Genomic DNA, 20,681 nt, shown 5'->3' on the forward strand with positions numbered 1-20,681 from the left:
ATCCATTCCGACCTTTGGACGACGTCGTTGATTTACATTATCTTTTCTCAAGTAATGTTTTAAAATCCAAATATAAAATAACAAGGATGGCAACATCGCAAAGTATAAATGTTAATATTTGTAATTCCTGTCCACAATATCCAGTTCTAGCGTCTGCTTGTCAGAAAAAGGCAGTTCAAGACCCTAAAATAAAGTATTGTAAGATTTCAATACTTTGGCAATTTTAATCGAAGTGCCTTTTGGAGCTAAAAAATACCTCGCAATAAACTTAAATTGAAAACAGGGATTGTTAGTTTTTCATTAGGTTAGGTTAGGTTATATTGGGTATTAAGTAACCCCTCTGAGTTTTGGCATGGAGAAAATAAACACACCCCGCCCCCTTATTTTTATATGTTACATTTTAAAATACAGTGTCAGTATTTAACTTTAAGGGAAAGCATCAAAATTTTAAATATATATAGAAAGCAAGAAGACGAAGAAAGTCTCTCAATGACGTCATTAAATGAGGGAAGAGGAGAGGAGGAGTGGGAAAGAAAACTCCTAAAAAAGAGATGGATAAACCCTCGTTTTTATGACGTAACATGCAGATTTTATTAGGGGCTTTTTTCGTTTTCAGAAAGCAAAGCTCGTAATTTGTGAATGAATTGTGTACCTTTTTAATCCAAGATACTTCTGGGACGGGATAACCAGTAACCTAAAAAAATTATGTCATTTTATTAATTGAAATCCACATAACATAAGAATAATCAAACAAAATTTTTAAAGACCATGGATCTAAAAGTATAAGGCAAAAGCCGATAAATTTATGTACATCCCCCAATGATAAAACACAAATATATACCCTCAATTATTCAATCAGAGAAATTTTCAGCCGTCTATTTTGATTATAAGCTGAGTAAATTCAATGTCAATCATTTCGTTACAGACGTTTTGACTGTCGAATGGACGGACAAATATTTTATTTAAGTTGAGAGTAGCTTTCTATAATACAAAGTAGAATGATGTCTGTACGTCTGTCTGTCCTTCTGACTGTCCGTCTGTCCCTTAAGATCTCTGTAACCACTGAACCGATCGGATTCTACTCTTCAGAGAATATACCTAATGGTCCTGTGGTGGTTTTAGGCTATTTTCTTGGGGAATGGGACACCCCCAACCCCCCCTCAAAAAAAACCAAAAATTCCCCCCGCCATTTTTTTAAATTAATCAAAATAGTGGTGGTGTGAGGGATCTCCAGGTAATAAAAGTTGTAATTATACCTCTTGGGGCAAAGCCGCTAGTGTTACTTAAAATCCAATAGGAAATAAAAGTATCTGATTTAATGTACCTAAAATTGTTTCCTGTTTATTTTTTCAATTGGTAAGTGATTTCAAACGCCAAAACATCATTGATAAAGGTATTATTAAATTTACTTTTAAAAAGAAATAGCTAAAAGTCTGAAACCAGACAAGGACCATCAAAAAACTTCTCCCAAAAAAACATGTAAATTATCTGCAAGGTTAGTTTTTTGCGAAGATTTTCTATACTTCGAAATAACAGCCCGTTCGTATGTAAGAATGGGAAAGGCATGATTTTTTTACTTTCTAGGAATATTATTTTATGACACTGAAAGCCTACTCAATAATTGGTTTTGTCTGTTTACCGATCAATATTTTTTGTCCTTCGCTACTAATAGATGATGTCATCCTTGTTTTAGACATTTTGGGTATAGTCCCTTTTGTTGCAACGCACCTTAAGGGGCAATTCTTCGTTTTTTTCACAGTAGCTTTTATCGTATTTCTAGCCCCTGCAGGGGGCTCTAACCCTGCGGGGCCAATTGCCTAACCCTGTAAGGCAATCACCTAACCCAAAATAACCTTAACTAACCTAAACTATCCTATAGAAGGCCATTTTAAAAATACGACGAATCGCCCCGTAAAATGCAACGAAAATGACTATTCTCGATATTTTTACTTGTCCAACAATTTCTATAACAATAAACAAACAGTTGGTGACATTGCAAGGTGAAGATGGTCCTTTATTTGAGAGAAAGTTTATTTCTTTAACATAATTGTGCTTCTGACACATAGGAAAACAAAATAATGTTCTCACCAGAGGGTATTTAAAAGGTTAGATTTTTTGAATTTACAATTAAATAAGTAATCAGAAAAACATTTCCAGTATCGAAACCGATTAATAACCGGTGGATTACAACCGGTTCTCAGCTATACTATAGCATCTTATTATATCCAGTTTTCTACAAATATAAAAATGTAAAATTATAATATTGAAACCAGTTTTTTAGCTCTTGCCTTCGGCATCTCGGGGCTAAAAAAACTTGTTTTAATATTATAATTGGACATTTTCATATCCGCGGAAAGCTGTTTATAGTACGATGCGATAAATAACTATTGATAGCCTTCTAAATATATGAACATTAAAATAGATATGAAAAATCCTTCTTCTAGTCTAGAAAAATCAAATTGGTGTACAGGTTACGAGATCTTTTTGTACACACACGCATACGCCACCCAAATACTTTTAGCCATTATTCAAGCTTAATGGTTTGCTCATATGCATAAAAATGGTTAGAATTTAAGGAATATATGTTGTTTTATAATAATTGCTAGAATGAAGAAACAATTTTGTTTCCTGATTTGACATTTATGTAAAGTAAGATAAACAAATATAGATAGTTTTGATTGGTTTTATAAAGTTTATCTAATTTTCTCCCCTTTCCCTTTCATTTTTCTCCCCTCTCCCTTTCATTTTTCTCCCCTCTCCCTTTCATTTTTCTCTTACTCTCCCTTTCTTCTATCTTACTGTACATTACACGAAAAACTTATCTTAAGGGAAAAGGCAATGGACTTTAAAACACATATAGTTACTAGTTTTTTTGGATCATGGAAAGAAAACAAAGTCATTCCTAAATTAGGACAGAAGTCACCTTCCTAGGAAGGACATAAGTAGCCTTCCTTAAGTGAGAATTTGTTAGATGAAGGGCATAACATGCTTCCCTTAACAAAGATTTTGCAAGATTGAGGACATAAGTAGCCTCCCTTCACCTCACAAAACCTAGCTTTTTGATCCTTCACATAGCAAAATCTTGCATAAAATTGGTTTTTGGTCCATCACATAGCTAATTCTTGCAAAACATAGCAAATTCTTGCAAAACATAGCAAATTCATACAAAACATAGCAAATTCTTGCAAAACATAGCAAATTCTTACAAAACATAGCAAATTCTTGCAAAGCATAGCAAATTCTTGCAAAATATAGCAAATTCTTGGAAAACTTAGCTTTTCTGTCCTTCACATAGCTAATTCTTGCAAAACATAGCAAATTCTTACAAAACATAGCAAATTCTTGCAAAACATAGCAAATTCTTACAAAACATAGCAAATTCTTGCAAAACATAGCAAATTCTTGCAAAACATAGCAAATTCTTACAAAACATAGCAAATTCTTAGAAAACTTAGCTTTTCTGTCCTTCACATAGGCAATTCTTGCAAAACATAGCAAATTCTTGCAAAACATAGCAAATTCTTGCAAAACATAGCAAATTCTTACAAAACATAGCAAATTCTTGCAAAACATAGCAAATTCTTGCAAAACATAGCAAATTCTTGCAAAACATAGCAAATTCTTGCAAAATATAGCAAAGTCTTGCAAAACATAGCAAATTCTTGCAAAACATAGCAAATTCTTGGAAAACATAGCTTTTTTGTCCTTCACATAGCAAATTCTTGCAAAACATAGCAAATTCTTGGAAAACTTAGCTTTTCTGTCCTTCACATAGCTAATTCTTGCAAAACATAGCAAATTCTTACAAAACATAGCAAATTCTTGCAAAACATAGCAAATTCTTACAAAACATAGCAAATTCTTGCAAAACATAGCAAATTCTTACAAAACATAGCAAATTATTGCAAAACATAGCAAATTCTTGCAAAACATGGCAAATTCTTAGAAAACTTAGCTTTTCTGTCCTTCACATAGCTAATTCTTGCAAAACATAGCAAATTCTTACAAAACATAGCAAATTCTTGCAAAACATAGCAAATTCTTGCAAAACATAGCAAATTCTTGGAAAACTTAGCTTTTCTGTCCTTCACATAGCTAATTCTTGCAAAACATAGCAAATTCTTACAAAAAATAGCAAATTCTTGCAAAACATAGCAAATTCTTGCAAAACATTGCAAATTCTTACAAAACATAGCAAATTCTTGCAAAACATAGCAAAATCTTACAAAACATAGCAAATTCTTGCAAAACATAGCAAATTCTTACAAAACATAGCAAATTCTTGGAAAACTTGGCAAATTCTTACAAAACATAGCAAATTCTAAGAAAACTTAGCTTTTCTGTCCTTCACATAGCAAATTCTTGCAAAACATAGCAAATTCTTGCAAAACATAGCAAATTCTTGCAAAACATAGCAAATTCTTACAAAACATAGCAAATTCTTGCAAAACATAGCAAATTCTTGCAAAACATACCAAATTCTTGCAAAACATAGCAAATTCTTGCAAAATATAGCAAAGTCTTGCAAAACATAGCAAATTCTTGCAAAACATAGCAAATTCTTGGAAAACTTAGCTTTTTTGTCCTTCACATAGCAAATTCTTGCAAAACATAGCAAATTCTTGGAAAACTTAGCTTTTCTGTCCTTCACATAGCTAATTCTTGCAAAACATAGCAAATTCTTACAAAACATAGCAAATTCTTGCAAAACATAGCAAATTCTTACAAAACATAGCAAATTCTTGCAAAACATAGCAAATTCTTACAAAACATAGCAAATTATTGCAAAACATAGCAAATTCTTGCAAAACATGGCAAATTCTTAGAAAACTTAGCTTTTCTGTCCTTCACATAGCTAATTCTTGCAAAACATAGCAAATTCTTACAAAACATAGCAAATTCTTGCAAAACATAGTAAATTCTTGCAAAACATAGCAAATTCTTACAAAACATAGCAAATTCTTGGAAAACTTAGCTTTTCTGTCCTTCACATAGCTAATTCTTGCAAAACATAGCAAATTCTTACAAAAAATAGCAAATTCTTGCAAAACATAGCAAATTCTTGCAAAACATTGCAAATTCTTACAAAACATAGCAAATTCTTGCAAAACATAGCAAAATCTTACAAAACATAGCAAATTCTTGCAAAACATAGCAAATTCTTACAAAACATAGCAAATTCTTGGAAAACTTAGCTTTTCTGTCCTTCACATAGCTAATTCTTGCAAAACATAGCAAATTCTTACAAAACATAGCAAATTCTTACAAAACATAGCAAATTCTTGCAAAACATTGCAAATTCTTACAAAACATAGCAAAGTCTTGCAAAACATAGCAAATTCTTGCAAAACATAGCAAATTCTTACAAAACATAGCAAATTCTTGCAAAACATAGCAAATTCTTGCAAAACATAGCAAATTCTTACAAAACATAGCAAATTCTTGCAAAACATAGCAAATTCTTACAAAACATAGCAAATTCTTGGAAAACTTAGCTTTTCTGTCCTTCACATAGCTAATTCTTGCAAAACATAGCAAATTCTTACAAAAAATAGCAAATTCTTGCAAAACATACCAAATTCTTGCAAAACATAGCAAATTCTTGCAAAATATAGCAAAGTCTTGCAAAACATAGCAAATTCTTGCAAAACATAGCAAATTCTTGGAAAACTTAGCTTTTTTGTCCTTCACATAGCAAATTCTTGCAAAACATAGCAAATTTTTGGAAAACTTAGCTTTTCTGTCCTTAACATAGCTAATTCTTGCAAAACATAGCAAATTCTTACAAAACATAGCAAATTCTTGCAAAACATAGCAAATTCTTACAAAACATAGCAAATTCTTGGAAAACTTAGCTTTTCTGTCCTTCACATAGCTAATTCTTGCAAAACATAGCAAATTCTTACAAAACATAGCAAATTCTTACAAAACATAGCAAATTCTTGCAAAACATTGCAAATTCTTACAAAACATAGCAAATTCTTGCAAAACATAGCAAATTCTTGCAAAACATAGCAAATTCTTGCAAAACATAGCAAATTCTTACAAAACATAGCAAATTCTTGGAAAACTTAGCTTTTCTGTCCTTCACATAGCTAATTCTTGCAAAACATAGCAAATTCTTACAAAAAATAGCAAATTCTTGCAAAACATAGCAAATTCTTACAAAAAATAGCAAATTCTTGCAAAACATAGCAAATTCTTATAAAACATAGCAAAACATAGCTTTTCTGTCCTTCACATAGCTAATTCTTGCAAAACATAGCAAATTCTTACAAAAAATAGCAAATTCTTACAAAACATAGCAAATTCTTGCAAAACATTGCAAATTCTTACAAAACATAGCAAAGTCTTGCAAAACATAGCAAATTCTTGCAAAACATAGCAAATTCTTGCAAAACATAGCAAATTCTTACAAAACATAGCAAATTCTTGGAAAACTTAGCTTTTCTGTCCTTCACATAGCTAATTCTTGCAAAACATAGCAAATTCTTACAAAAAATAGCAAATTCTTGCAAAACATAGCAAATTCTTACAAAAAATAGCAAATTCTTGCAAAACATAGCAAATTCTTATAAAACATAGCAAATTCTTACAAACATAGCAAATTCTTACAAAACATAGCAAAATTCTTGCAAAACATTGCAAATTCTTACAAAACATAGCAAAGTCTTGCAAAACATAGCAAATTCTTGCAAAACATAGCAAATTCTTGGAAAACTTAGCTTTTCTGTCCTTCACATAGCTAATTCTTGCAAAACATAGCAATTCTTACAAAACATAGCAAATTCTTGCAAAACATAGCAAATTCTTACAAAACATAGCAATTCTTACAAAACATAGCAAATTCTTACAAAACATAGCAAATTCTTAAAAACATAGCAAATTCTTGGAAAACTTAGCTTTCTGTCCTTTCACATAGCTAATTCTTGCAAAACATAGCAAATTCTTACAAAAAATAGCAAATTCTTACAAAACATAGCAAATTCTTACAAATTATAGCAAATTCTTGCAAAACATAGCAAATTCATACAAGGAGGGTCCCAAACTCAAAAACGAATTTTCAGCGCGATCCGACCACCGGTTCTTGAGATATAGTGACCTGGTGTCCTTGGTACCGACAGTAAGATTTGGGAAATGGTTCGAATCCTTAATAAATTTGGCACTTAGAATATTTTCGACCTGGTGTCCACTCAGTAGGTACGCTTGGTGTCACCTGGGTATTTTTTCTTCAAAAATTTGACTAAGTGTCAAAATATTTTTGGACTTAGCCAAATTTACTAAGGATTCGAACCATTTCCCAAATCTTACAGTCGGTACCAAGGACACCAGGTCACCGTATCTCAAGAACCGGTGGTCGGATCGCGCTGAAAATTTGTTTTTGAGTTTGGGACTCCTATTGCAAGAATTTGCTATGTTTTGTAAGAATTTGCTATGTTTTATAAGAATTTGCTATATTTTGCAAGAATTTGCTATGTTTTGTAAGAATTTGCTATGTTTTGCAAGAATAAGCTATGTGAAGGACAGAAAAGCTAAGTTTTCCAAGAATTTGCTATGTTTTGCAAGAATTTGCTAGGTTTTGCAAGAATTTGCTATGTTTTGCAAGAATTTGCTATGTTTTGCAAGAATTTGCTATGTTTTGTAAGAATTTGCTATGTTTTGTAAGAATTTGCAATGTTTTGCAAGAATTTGATATGTTTTGCAAGAATTAGCTATGTAAAGGACAGAAAAGCTAATTTTTCCAAGAATTTGCTATGTTTTGCAAGAATTTGCTATGTTTTGCAAGAATTTGCTATGTTTTGCAAGAATTTGCAATGTTTTGCAAGAATTTGCTATGTTTTGTAAGAATTTGCAATGTTTTGCAAGAATTTGCTATGTTTTGCAAGAATTTGCTATGTTTTGTAAGATTTTGCTATGTTTTGCAAGAAATTTCCAGTGTTTTGTAAGAATTTGCAATGTTTTGCAAGAATTTGCTATGTTTTGTAAGAGTTTGCTATGTTTTGCAAGAATTAGCTATGTGAAGGACAGAAAAGCTAAGTTTTCCAAGAATTTGCTATGTTTTGTAAGAATTTGCTATGTTTTGCAAGAATTTGCTATGTTTTGTAAGATTTTGCTATGTTTTGCAAGAATTTGCTATGTTTTGTAAGAATTTGCAATGTTTTGCAAGAATTTGCTATGTTTTGTAAGAATTTGCTATGTTTTGTAAGAATTTGCTATGTTTTGTAAGATTTTGCTATGTTTTGCAAGAATTTGCTATGTTTTGTAAGAATTTGCAATGTTTTGCAAGAATTTGCTATGTTTTGTAAGAGTTTGCTATGTTTTGCAAGAATTAGCTATGTGAAGGACAGAAAAGCTAAGTTTTCCAAGAATTTGCTATGTTTTGTAAGAATTTGCTATGTTTTGCAAGACTTTGCTATGTTTTGTAAGAATTTGCAATGTTTTGCAAGAATTAGCTATGTAAAGGACAGAAAAGCTAATATTTCCAAGAATTTGCTATGTTTTGTAAGAATTTGCAATGTTTTGCAAGAATTTGCTATGTTTTGTAAGAATTTGCTATGTTTTGCAAGAATTAGCTATGTGAAGGACAGAAAAGCTAAGTTTTCCAAGAATTTGCTATGTTTTGTAAGAATTTGCTATGTTTTGCAAGACTTTGCTATGTTTTGTAAGAATTTGCAATGTTTTGCAAGAATTTGCTATGTTTTGTAAGAATTTGCTAGGTTTTGCAAGAATTTGCTATGTTTTGCAAGAATTTGCTATGTTTTGCAAGAATTTGCTATGTTTTGTAAGAGTTTGCTATGTTTTGCAAGAATTAGCTATGTAAAGGACAAAAAGCCTAATTTTTCCAAGAATTTGCTATGTTTTGCAAGAATTTGCTATGTTTTGCAAGAATTTGCTATGTTTTGCAAGAATTTGCAATGTTTTGCAAGAATTTGCTATGTTTTGCAAGAATTTGCTATGTTTTGCAAGAATTTGCTATGTTTTGCAAGAATTTGCTATGTTTTGTAAGATTTTGCTATGTTTTGCAAGAATTTGCTATGTTTTGTAAGAATTTGCAATGTTTTGCAAGAATTTGCTATGTTTTGTAAGAGTTTGCTATGTTTTGCAAGAATTTGCTATGTTTTGTAAGATTTTGCTATGTTTTGCAAGAATTTGCTATGTTTTGTAAGAATTTGCAATGTTTTGCAAGAATTTGCTATGTTTTGTAAGAATTTGCTATGTTTTGCAAGAATTTGCTATGTTTTGTAAGAATTTGCTATGTTTTGCAAGAATTTGCTATGTTTTGCAAGAATTTTCTATGTTTTGCAAGAATTTGCTATGTTTTGCAAGAATTTGCTATGTTTTGTAAGATTTTGCTATGTTTTGCAAGAATTTGCTATGTTTTGTAAGAATTTGCAATGTTTTGCAAGAATTTGCTATGTTTTGTAAGAGTTTGCTATGTTTTGCAAGAATTAGCTATGTGAAGGACAGAAAAGCTAAGTTTTTCAAGAATTTGCTATGTTTTGTAAGAATTTGCTATGTTTTCCAAGAATTTGCTATGTTTTGTAAGAATTTGCTATGTTTTCCAAGAATTTGCTATGTTTTGTAAGAATTTGCTATGTTTTGCAAGAATTTGCTATGTTTTGTAAGAATTTGCAATGTTTTGCAAGAATTTGCTATGTTTTGTAAGAATTTGCTATGTTTTGCAAGAATTTGCTATGTTTTGTAAGATTTTGCTATGTTTTGCAAGAATTTGCTATGTTTTGTAAGAATTTGCAATGTTTTGCAAGAATTTGCTATGTTTTGTAAGAGTTTGCTATGTTTTGCAAGAATTAGCTATGTGAAGGACAGAAAAGCTAAGTTTTCCAAGAATTTGCTATGTTTTGTAAGAATTTGCTATGTTTTGCAAGACTTTGCTATGTAAAGGACAGAAAAGCTAATATTTCCAAGAATTTGCTATGTTTTGTAAGAATTTGCAATGTTTTGCAAGAATTTGCTATGTTTTGTAAGAATTTGCAATGTTTTGCAAGAATTTGCTATGTTTTGTAAGAATTTGCTATGTTTTGCAAGAATTAGCTATGTGAAGGACAGGAAAAGCTAAGTTTTCCAAGAATTTGCTATGTTTTGTAAGAATTTGCTATGTTTTGCAAGAATTTGCTATGTTTTGTAAGAATTTGCTATGTTTTGCAAGAATTTGCTATGTTTTGTAAGAATTTGCAATGTTTTGCAAGAATTTGCTATGTTTTGTAAGAATTTGCTATGTTTTGCTAGAATTAGCTATGTGAAGGACAGAAAAGCTAAGTTTTCCAAGAATTTGCTATGTTTTGCAAGAATTTGTTATGTTTTGCAAGAATTTGCTATGTTTTGCAAGAATTTGCTATGTTTTGTAAGAATTTTCTATGTTTTGCAAGAATTTGCTATGTTTTGTAAGAATTTGCAATGTTTTGCAAGAATTTGCTATGTTTTGTAAGAATTTGCTATGTTTTGCAAGAATTAGCTATGTGAAGGACAGAAAAGCTAAGTTTTCCAAGAATTTGCTATGTTTTGCAAGATGAAGGACATAAGCAGCCTTCCTATTGCAAGAATTTGTCAGACAAAGGACATAAGTCACCTCCCTTAAGTTAGATTTTGTTAGATGAAGGACATAAGTAGCCTTCCTTAGATCAATTTCCAGTGACTTATGTCCTAATTAGGAATGACTTTGTTTTCTTTCCATGATCCGTTTTTTTTCTCAAAAACGAGCGGCTAGTAGAGCTATACTACACAACAAGAACAAACTTCTTAGTAGAAAATATATTTTGCTTTATTCAAGCCTTCTCAATTCTAATCGTTTGAAAGTTTTGATTGGTGTTATAAAGTTTATCTATCTTATTTTCTTTTTCTTTCTCTCTCTCTCTCTCTCTCTCTCTTTCTCTCTCTCTCTCTCTCTCTCTCTCTCTCTCTCTCTCTCTCTCTCTCTCTCCCTCTCTCTCTCTCTCTCTCTCTCTCTCTCTCTCTCTCTCTCTCTCTCTCTCTCTCTCTCTCTATCTATCTATCTATCTATCTCTATCTCTCGCTCTTTTATTTTTTATCTATATTCTTTATAATTATAATGATTTTACATTACTTTAAAAACTCTAGGATCTTTAGGGATAAGACAAATGACAATAAATTGATGTACATCCCCAATGATGATAAAAAAAATTACACCTTTCTACAGATTAGAATTATTGTTTAAAACCTTCCAATCAATATTCAATAAATGTACCCAATCTTTCTAAGCGAACGAATTAAATAACGTGGTTATAATTCTCTTGATACTAATATAAAGTCTAATGTCTCATCCCTCGCTAAAAACCCCAAAAGTATGTTTAAAACTTTTCAAAGATTTCTTTATAATTTGATTTGCGCATTTTCTTCAGAGTCTGTTAAAAACTTCAGTTCTGATTTAAACTTTGTGAATAAGAATATAAGGGTTCCAGGACAAACACAGGATTGACAAACGTCGGAATTTCTAAAATATGAGACACATTACAATCTTTCCCGATTTTGTATTACTTTTGCGGAACATGATTCCAGTTACGTCATATTTTTCTTTCCCGAAAAAGGGAAGGGGGGAAGAAAATCTCTTCAAAAGAGATGGGGAAAACCCCTTTTTCTCCCATATCTTTTTTTTCTTCCCCCCTTCCCTTTTTCGGGAAAGAAAAATATGACGTAACTGGAATCATGTTCCGCAAAAGTAATACAAAATCGGGAAAGATTGTAATGTGTCAAATATGAAGTTGATTAAGTATTTCTTTGCAAGTTAGGTTAGGTTAAGATATGAATTTACAAATACGCATTTAAAAAACCTATTAGATATTTTAAAACAGGTTAAGTTAGGTTAAGTGGCCACTCCGACGTTTGACACTCCTGCGTTTTTCCTGGGACCAAAATAAGGAATAGAAAAAGAGGTATTTTAGACCTAGCTTAAAAATAACACAAAATCTATCTTTAAAAAATCACACCAATATATTCAAAAATAACAACAACAAAAAATCATATGAAGTAAAATAATGAATAATTCCAGGGCTTTTTTTATTTTGAAATAAAGGTTATTGCCTAATACCTTGTATAAATCATATTTAAAGTTTAAATTGCTGGGTTAAATATAAAATTTTTTATATCTAATTGTAAATTCAACATATGAAAAATTGTAGAGTAGATTCGCTACTAATCATTCAAAATCCATAAAAATATATTAAATTCAGGTATCTAAAGACAATGGCCAATAAATTGATGTACACTCCCAATAATGTTTCACATAATTATTCCTTCTGTAGTTTACAATTAATGGTTGGAACGTTTAGACACTTAACCTAATAAACCAAGCAATCAAATTCCATTATAAGTCCCCAAAATTGTTAAACCAACGAATAAGAAAAAGGGATTCTAAAACTTTGGGGACTTTGTATAAAATTACCTCGCAATGAAGCTGTATTCTGTCTCCCTCTCTCAAGGATATCTCTTTACTTGTTGATAAAATTCGGGAGGTCGGTGTAACTAAAATATATTTATTTCATAAATATATTTTTTTGGCTAAAATTGATTACTTCTCATATCTTTTTAACCTTTAATTATATTTTACTGAAATTCCGATTGAACCTATCCTAGTTCTAATCCTGTGTAGCTTTTCTATTTTTGTTTGATCGTCTATAAATTCTTACAGGACATCTTTGATAATTTATATATAATGTTTCTTTACATTGAAAATAATTTCGTATATCTATTATAAAAATAATGATTTTATACTTTTTGACACAAAATATCTACAAGATAAAAATATAATATTATTATTTCAGTCCTCTTTAAAGAATTTAATCTGTTAAGTAGTAAGTGAGATCCTTCAATTAACACTTATAAACACATAATCTGTTACTTTTGTTACTTTTATATGAGAAAGATTTTTTTCACTTTGTAGGCTTTGTTGAACTTTTCTTCTTTCTTTCTAAGTTTTCTCTTCTTCTGGTTTACTATTATATAGGCAACCAGCGGCTACACCCCCTAGAGGCCTCTGGGGGCACTTGAGGGAGGGGGGGGGGGGGGGGGGGTTGAACAGAATCACAATCACAGGTAGAGTAGAGCCCAATCAGTTCAGTGGTTACTGAGATCTTAAGATTCAGACAGACAGACATCGTTCTACTTTTTTTATAGGATTACCTAGAACATCAAGCCTATGAGAGAGTGTGACTGGTTTATACTTCAGGTTGTAGGTGCAGGTATACTCCCCTGAAAAGCAAACAAATAAACTAATGAATAGTAGGAAAAGGAGCGTCAGTACATTGAAAAACAGACCTAAAACATAAGACCTCATGGACAAAAGTCTTAATGGGATAAGACAAAAAGAAGAATAGACCTAATAGGACAAAAGACCTAAAAAATAAGGCCTACAGTAGAAAAGACATAATGAACAAAAGACCTAATAGATCAAATGACATATTGGAAAAAAATACAAATTGGACAAAAAGACCTTATAGACAAAAGACCTATAAAAAAGACCTAATCGGGCAAAAGTTATAACGGGACAAAAGTGGTACACCGACAAACGTCCTACCGCGACAAACGTCCTAATGCGACAAACGTCCTACGCGACAAACGTCCTAAGCGACAAACGTCCTACCGCGACAAACGTCCTACTGCGACATCTCTTAAGTAAAACGTCCTAAAAATTTTCAAAAATTATGAAATAAAAAAAATCTTCCAAATTTAAGGACAAAATCCTCTAATTGTAAGAATACTTATCAATATAAAATTCAAAATGGCGATAATTAACACAGGAAAATAATCTTTAACTGAAATTTATTTTTTGAATAACTTTAACCATAGGCTAAATTTTAAAAATCTGTCCGACAGTTTTCCCAAAGTCTGTGTTGGCTATCAAATGGTATGGTTTCGAACCCGATACATCCTTGCATTACAAAATTCGACCTTTAAATTTTTAGGACGTTTTACTTAAGAGATGTCGCAGTAGGACGTTTGTCGCTTAGGACGTTTGTCGCGTAGGACGTTTGTCGTAGTAGGACGTTTGTCGCGGTAGGACGTTTGTCGGTGTACCGACAAAAGTTACATAATTAAGTGTTTTAAGGGTTAGAAAAGTCTAACAAATGTTCAAAAATGTGTTTCATTCTTAAATATTTTTTTTTTGAAAACACTCATGTTATTTTATTAATAATTTTTGAGCAAATCAATAAAATATGAAAAATAGAGTAATAATGTTGCATTATTTATTACCATGTAATGTAATGAATTTTATACATTATTTTTAATGAATCAATTTATTATTAGATTTGCTTTCTAATATATTTAGAATTACATATTCTTTTATATTTATAAGCAAAGCTACATTAAAGTTCTTATAATAAGTTTTTTCTGTTATACAATGGTCCCTAACTTAAATAGCGTGCCATATTGAAGCTATTTTATAGTGCCTATAAAAAACATGACGTCATACAATACCAATGACTAATAATAGGCCAATACACTGCCAATGGCAGGCCAGTATACATTTTAATTGACCAATGGTAGGCCAATATGACGTAATTTTTATAGACACTATAAAAGGCTTCTACCACATTGCTTTAGGAGTCAGGTTCGAATCTAAACTATATCATATCATACTAAATACGTTAAAAATAGTATCGCTGATGCTATGCCCGGTGCTAGGATAGAAGGGAAAATTCCTTGGCCTATAAATAGGCAAAACCAATTATCATCTAAAGACCATACGATTTAATGGGTTGGTTATCTATAAGATGTATCTATATCAATGCATAATTACACTGACGTCGTTAAAGATTTATGGACAATCTTCTTGACTGTATAAGGCAATTTGCAAGATACAAAAATTTTGGTAAATTCTTCTGTTGAAAAAAAAATCAAATTTTGTTGCTAAGAAGAGTGGCATTCAACTCCAATACGATCACATTCCCATTTCATAATCCGAAAAAAATACACAATAGTTAGAGGGTATATAACATCATAAAAGAGAAGTAAAGGAGACAGGTTTGTTCTTGCATCATCCACCTCCCCCCTTTTTTCTTCATCTAAAGGTTTTAATGCCCCCCCCCCATCCCATCCCCCCCCTAAAAAAAATAATAGGGTTAATACCTGAATCCGAGGATTGGACAGATCTAATGAGCAACTCCTGTCCAAACTCAATAATTCCAATACGAGGCTCTTCCAGTACCTAAAACAAGATAATGTTTGCAGGGATCTAAAGGTAGTTACTGATCGCATCGTCTTATTAACAGTTTTCCGTGGATAAAATAAATACAATTATAAGATTAAAACCATTTTTTTTTAGTCCCAAGATGCCGAAGTCACGGGCTAAAAGACTAGTTTCAATCTTATGATTGTACATTTTTATATTAGTAGAATACAATACTATACATAATTATTCAGTATGGCTGAGAACCGGTCCTAATCCATCGGTTTTGAAGCGATACTGGAAATCGTATTTCAAGAGTATTTACCTTCCCTTGACTTAACAGAAGCTTCACTGCAAAGGAAAATCTTCAAAACTAAAATACTCCTATTACTTTTCTTGTAATTCTTATTTTTTAATTTGCCGTAAAAGAATAAAATATAAGTGAAGCTCACTTGAAAATGTGGGAAAAGTCGCTTTCGTGGCAACGCCCCTTAAGAGGCGATTCGTAGTATTTTTTAAATGGCTTTTTATAGGTCATTTTAGGTTAGGTTATATTGGGTTAGGTGATTGCCCCACAGGGTTAGACAATTGGACCCGCAGGGGCTAGAAATAGGAGAAAACCTACTGTGAAAAATACGAAGAATCGCCCCTTAAGGTGCGTTGCCACGAAAGGGACTATACCCGAAAATCTTATTTCTCCTTATAAATAAAATTTTAATATCAAACTTAAATTTGTTTATTTACAAAATATCAATATTTTAAAATTAATATGAAATGTTCTCTTTAAGAAATTAAATTTGTTTAAAGATTAAATGCCTTTCATCAAAATCGGATTAAATTATATAAATTTGATTGAAAAAAGCTAATCATTTTTACAAAATTAAAACATTTTTTTAATATTAAATAATTTTATTATTTTACAGTTTTTGATAATCTATATTAACAAATTACTTGCTTTTCTAAATTGATGTAAAAAGTAAAAAAAAAGTATATTATGTATGTTAATATTTACATCAAGATGATTTTCTTAAAGTTCCAAAAATGAACGATTTGCAGCAAAGCTTAAAGAGGACTTAAATAAAAATGAATTAAATGAAATGAATTAATATTGTTTTTTTTATGAAAATGGAAAAAATGTATAGGCATACAAAACCTATTTAATGACTGAATATTTAATTATCATAGTTCAAAAATATGTTTTTTTCAAACATTGAAATATTTTAATATTAAACAAACCCCTTTTAAAAAGTAAAATACATCCTTTTACCTTTTGATTAGTGTGGACTTTTTAAAACTTGTAGTAAATTCTCCTTTGTTTACTTTAAATAATGAATATAATACATCTTCATATAAAATATTCATAATTCTGCAAAGTTTAAAGGGAATCTCTTTTGTCTGTGTTTAAATGACTTCTCTAACATCCATTCTTTTTTGTAGACAAAATGCCCTTCAAATAAAAGGTAATCGCGTACAAACTTGTTAAAAAAAGTATATATGTATATACTTTTTTTGTGACTAAAAATGCTTTAAAAAGTTAACCTTAAAGATTAAATGAAAGACCACTTTTGCTAATAATACTGCAGTTTTGTAACTAAAAATGATTATGAGCAAATATTCCAAACAAAGTCAATAGCCTTTTTTGTGTTTTTTTAAATGCTTTGTTAAGTTCAAAAGAACATTAAATATGATATCAATGCATGTCATGTTGAATAAGAAATGATGTATGCATTAAAAAGAATTAAAATTGTATTAAAAACAGTTATAAATTATTAAACTTCCTTTCTGGTACGAAAAAAAAATTTAAGATTTCGTACATATATTACTAATAGTTAATTGGTAATAATTCTTTTTAACTTGAGAGATTAGAGTAAAACAATTGAGGAGGTTGGGGTTAAATAACTGCATGTCCCCACCCCGTAGACCCAATGCCGACATTCAATTGGCTCTTTAAATAACGACTAATAGCGTCGTAAATATTAACATAGGCTAGCCATGTCGCTACAAAAGAAAGAAAAGCAGTTTGCTATCAGACGAAAAAGGTTCCCAAAACAGGGGCCAGTTAGTTGTATGGATTATAAGTCTATACTTATTACATTTATTCTTAAGAGTGTCCCCTTAGGTAAATTAGAACATTATATGTTGAAAGTTTGTGTATAGAAAGTTCCTGTTTAAGAAGAGATAACAAGTACACACAGTTTCTTCTCAACACAGCTCAAATTGTGCATTAGCAATTTTGGAATTTTAAACCATACTTTTTAAAAGTTGTAAAAAGAAATCCTGGGTCAACAAAACTGGCGTAAATGTTAAGATTATTATCTTATTATTCGTTGAAAATTGTCTACAAAACGAAGTATGGCTCAAAAACGGCTTTCAACCATATTAATCGGTTTTGAAATCCACACTGGAAAATGTTTTTATGGGTTTTTTATATAGAAATAATTTTCCATATTCTAAAAAGCATAACTTTCATTTTTTACTTTTCTATTTTTATCAATTAGGTGTATTAATTTGATATTTTTCTCATGAAGTCATTTTATTTTTAAAGTAACTAATTTTTCATCCATCATCGAAAAATGTGATAAAAGTCTTTCATATTTAGTACTTGAAGAAAATGTATACAATAACTGTAAAGTTTTATATCTTAATTCTAAAATTTCTTAATAATAGCAAAGCATTTAGAAATCCAATTAGAAATCTAAGGAAATTTTACTCAATCTTAAAAATAAGAATATTATTCCCAGTATGGCTTCGAAACCGATTAATATCCACTGGATTAGAACTTCTTCTCTCCATACTAAAAATTTATGTATAGAATCGTATTACAGACAGATTTCCTTGAATATTCAAAAAAAAATTAAATTAATACCAGTTATGTTAACCTGGACAACAAGAAGGGGTTTAACCTCAAATTTTTCATTTTATTATCCTCTGAAAGCTGTCTATAATAAGATGCAATAAATAACTTTTAAACAGTTCTGCTTGGTGCAGTGTATAATATATGTTCTTTTAATATTATATTAGAAAACTTCTCTAAAGTTTTTGTGTTGTTTTGTTGTCAGCAAAAGGGTTAAAAGTCAGGGAGGGAGGGGATATTGGGCTGTTTACTACTCCATTCTCTAAAGTTTTATGAGAACATTTTTTTATTCGTTGGCTTTCAACTTTTGGGACCTTATTAAATTTTGTTTGGTTGGTCCATTAATTTTGTTTTCAAACATTTTGTAAACCAATTGTAATCTACCGAAAGTATTTTTGTATCTCTATTGGGGATGTACATCAATTTATCGGCCAATGTCTTATCCCTTTAGATCCCTGGTATAAAGTTACTCTCTTTATTATCCTTTAATATGTAATTTATGCAGAAAATTGTTGGTAATCCACTTTATTTGGACTAAAAATGCAATAATAAGTATAAGAACAAAAGTTTTTGGAATAATGACGTCTTAGAAATATAAACTAGTAAGGTACATCTAAAGTGTGTTACCTTTTTATATGTTTCATTATCATTTGGCCACAACTTGGTCAAAAATGCTCACAAATCAGGTGGTTCCTTTTACAAGCCAAATCAATTAGTTTTAAGATATCTTTATATTTCAAGGAAAATACCAAAAAAAGTCAAATTTGGGTGTTACCTTTTATATACCATAAAATCAACATAAAATTACTTATTTTTACTTTTCTCTCATTTTTAAAGTTCGATTCTGTTAAATTGGCTATTCTTGAAGGGATTTAAGCATTGATTATACTGAAACATGATATTGGGTAGAAATTAATGTATTTCAAAGAAAGAAAATTTGGAAAATTAGAAATTCGACCTCTATCACATCAGAGGACAGCTGCCAACCTCCAGATGGCAGGATGTAGTTAAATACTTTTTTTTAAAAGTAAAACAAAAAATTTTTTTAATATGGTAAAAAATGATAATCTAAATGATGATGATCTTAAGGACGCTCTTACTGGTGGTAATGATGGCCCAGATGGTAATAAAGTACATAAGCGTTATGACAACTCATCTATTGAACTATGGTCCAATTTTTGTATTTTCAGCATTCTCAAAAAAAAAGTTGTAACAAGGAATATAACCATCTTTTAAAAACTACTGTATTTACCTTATGAATTCGAGAATTTAAAAACCAGGATAGTATGTTTTGGGATTTCTCTTGATTGGAGAATGCTACAAATACAAAAATCGGACCTTAGTTTAATAGATAAGTTGTTATAATACTCATGTATTTTGATACCATCTTGGTCATCACCAACAGCAAGAGCGTCTTTATAATCATCATCCCCAAAATTAAGGTTTAGATTATCATTTTTTTACCATAATAAAAAACTAATTATTATCTCTAACAAGAATTTAATTACATCCTGTCATCTGGAGGTTGGCAGCTGTCCTCTGAAGTGATACCTTGTGGCTATTTCATTTTTTTAATTCAGGTATGGTTTTTTACTATTTTCCTGCCCTTTCCAATAAAGAGCCACTAATCTAAAATTTCATTTCTTGTTAGTGCTGCGCTTTTCATGGACAAAAATTTACTTGATATATATCATAATAATATAATCAGTTTTTTTTGCATAAAATGTTAAGTACACTAACCTTAAATTTATTAAACAAAAACTTTTTAAAAGCTTGCATATACATACATGTCAGGCATCTAAAGGATAGGACAATGGCCGAATAATTGATGCACATCCCTAATGGTAATCAAAGAAGATAAAGTATAGAATAGAATCCAGGTAGAAGATTCTGCCTGGCTAGCCTGAAATAAAATTGGAACTTTTGAAAGCCCTAAATGGCTACAAGGCTTGTAGTAAAATCACATGATTTCAGATATTATCGAGAAATGATATGAAAAATAAATGCCTTTTTTAATAGTATACTAAAAGCCATACAGCCAATCGTCCAGCCATATCTGTCCTATTCACAATGGATTAAAACCTTATAGTATGAGCAAAACTTTTAAAAAAAATTCATTTCAACATGAATTTAGTAAAAAAAATGACTTTAAAAATATTTGGTTAAGAAATAATGATCACGGCATTTGTATTAGGGTTGCGCATGAATTTGTTTACAAAAAATCCTTAGCAGCTGATTTTTAATTCTTTCAAGGTCTGAGAGTAAAAGATGTTTATATCCAATTATATATTTTTAAGTATTTTAATTTCAATTATTATCATAAATTATTTTATTAATTGTTGAGTTATACGCAAGTTACGTTTACATTTTGTAATCGAGTGATTACGCAAGTTGCGTCATAAAGTACATTGACAGTGGTGAAATGTAAACAATATTAGATAAACATAAATTTAATTTCTATGCAGTAGAGACATAAAGTTAGAGGAAAAATCTAATACTTTTCGATATATTTTCACTAAAAAGATATTATTTCAGTTTTGTCCCAACTTGACATGTGTACCATTCAAGTTTCATATTATGTTTTTATTGCGCAAGCGCAACTTTTCTTCAATATTCCCTAAAATATTTGAGGTTTTCATTTCTATTCCTCCTTATTCTATGATGGTAATACACAAAATTTCTTCT

General features: G+C 30.4%; 1 protein-coding gene across 1 annotated transcript in view; it reads right to left on the minus strand.

Moving 5' to 3' along the window:
* Positions 1 to 111: 111 nt before the first annotated feature.
* LOC145324168 (neurotrimin-like) overlaps positions 112 to 20,681 on the minus strand; it is a 36,859-nt gene continuing 16,289 nt past the window's right edge. Inside the window, exons 4-8 of the mRNA XM_080166794.1 lie at positions 15,103 to 15,181; positions 13,156 to 13,224; positions 12,419 to 12,498; positions 653 to 694; positions 112 to 183 (exon numbers count right to left, since the gene is read on the minus strand). Coding sequence (XP_080022920.1) covers positions 112 to 183; positions 653 to 694; positions 12,419 to 12,498; positions 13,156 to 13,224; positions 15,103 to 15,181 — 342 coding nt within the window. The remainder of the gene's footprint in view (positions 184 to 652; positions 695 to 12,418; positions 12,499 to 13,155; positions 13,225 to 15,102; positions 15,182 to 20,681) is intronic.

The sequence above is a fragment of the Acartia tonsa genome, chromosome 7, assembly GCF_053477335.1.
Source record: "Acartia tonsa isolate MP-2025a chromosome 7, ASM5347733v1, whole genome shotgun sequence".
Lineage (NCBI taxonomy): Eukaryota > Metazoa > Arthropoda > Copepoda > Calanoida > Acartiidae > Acartia > Acartia tonsa.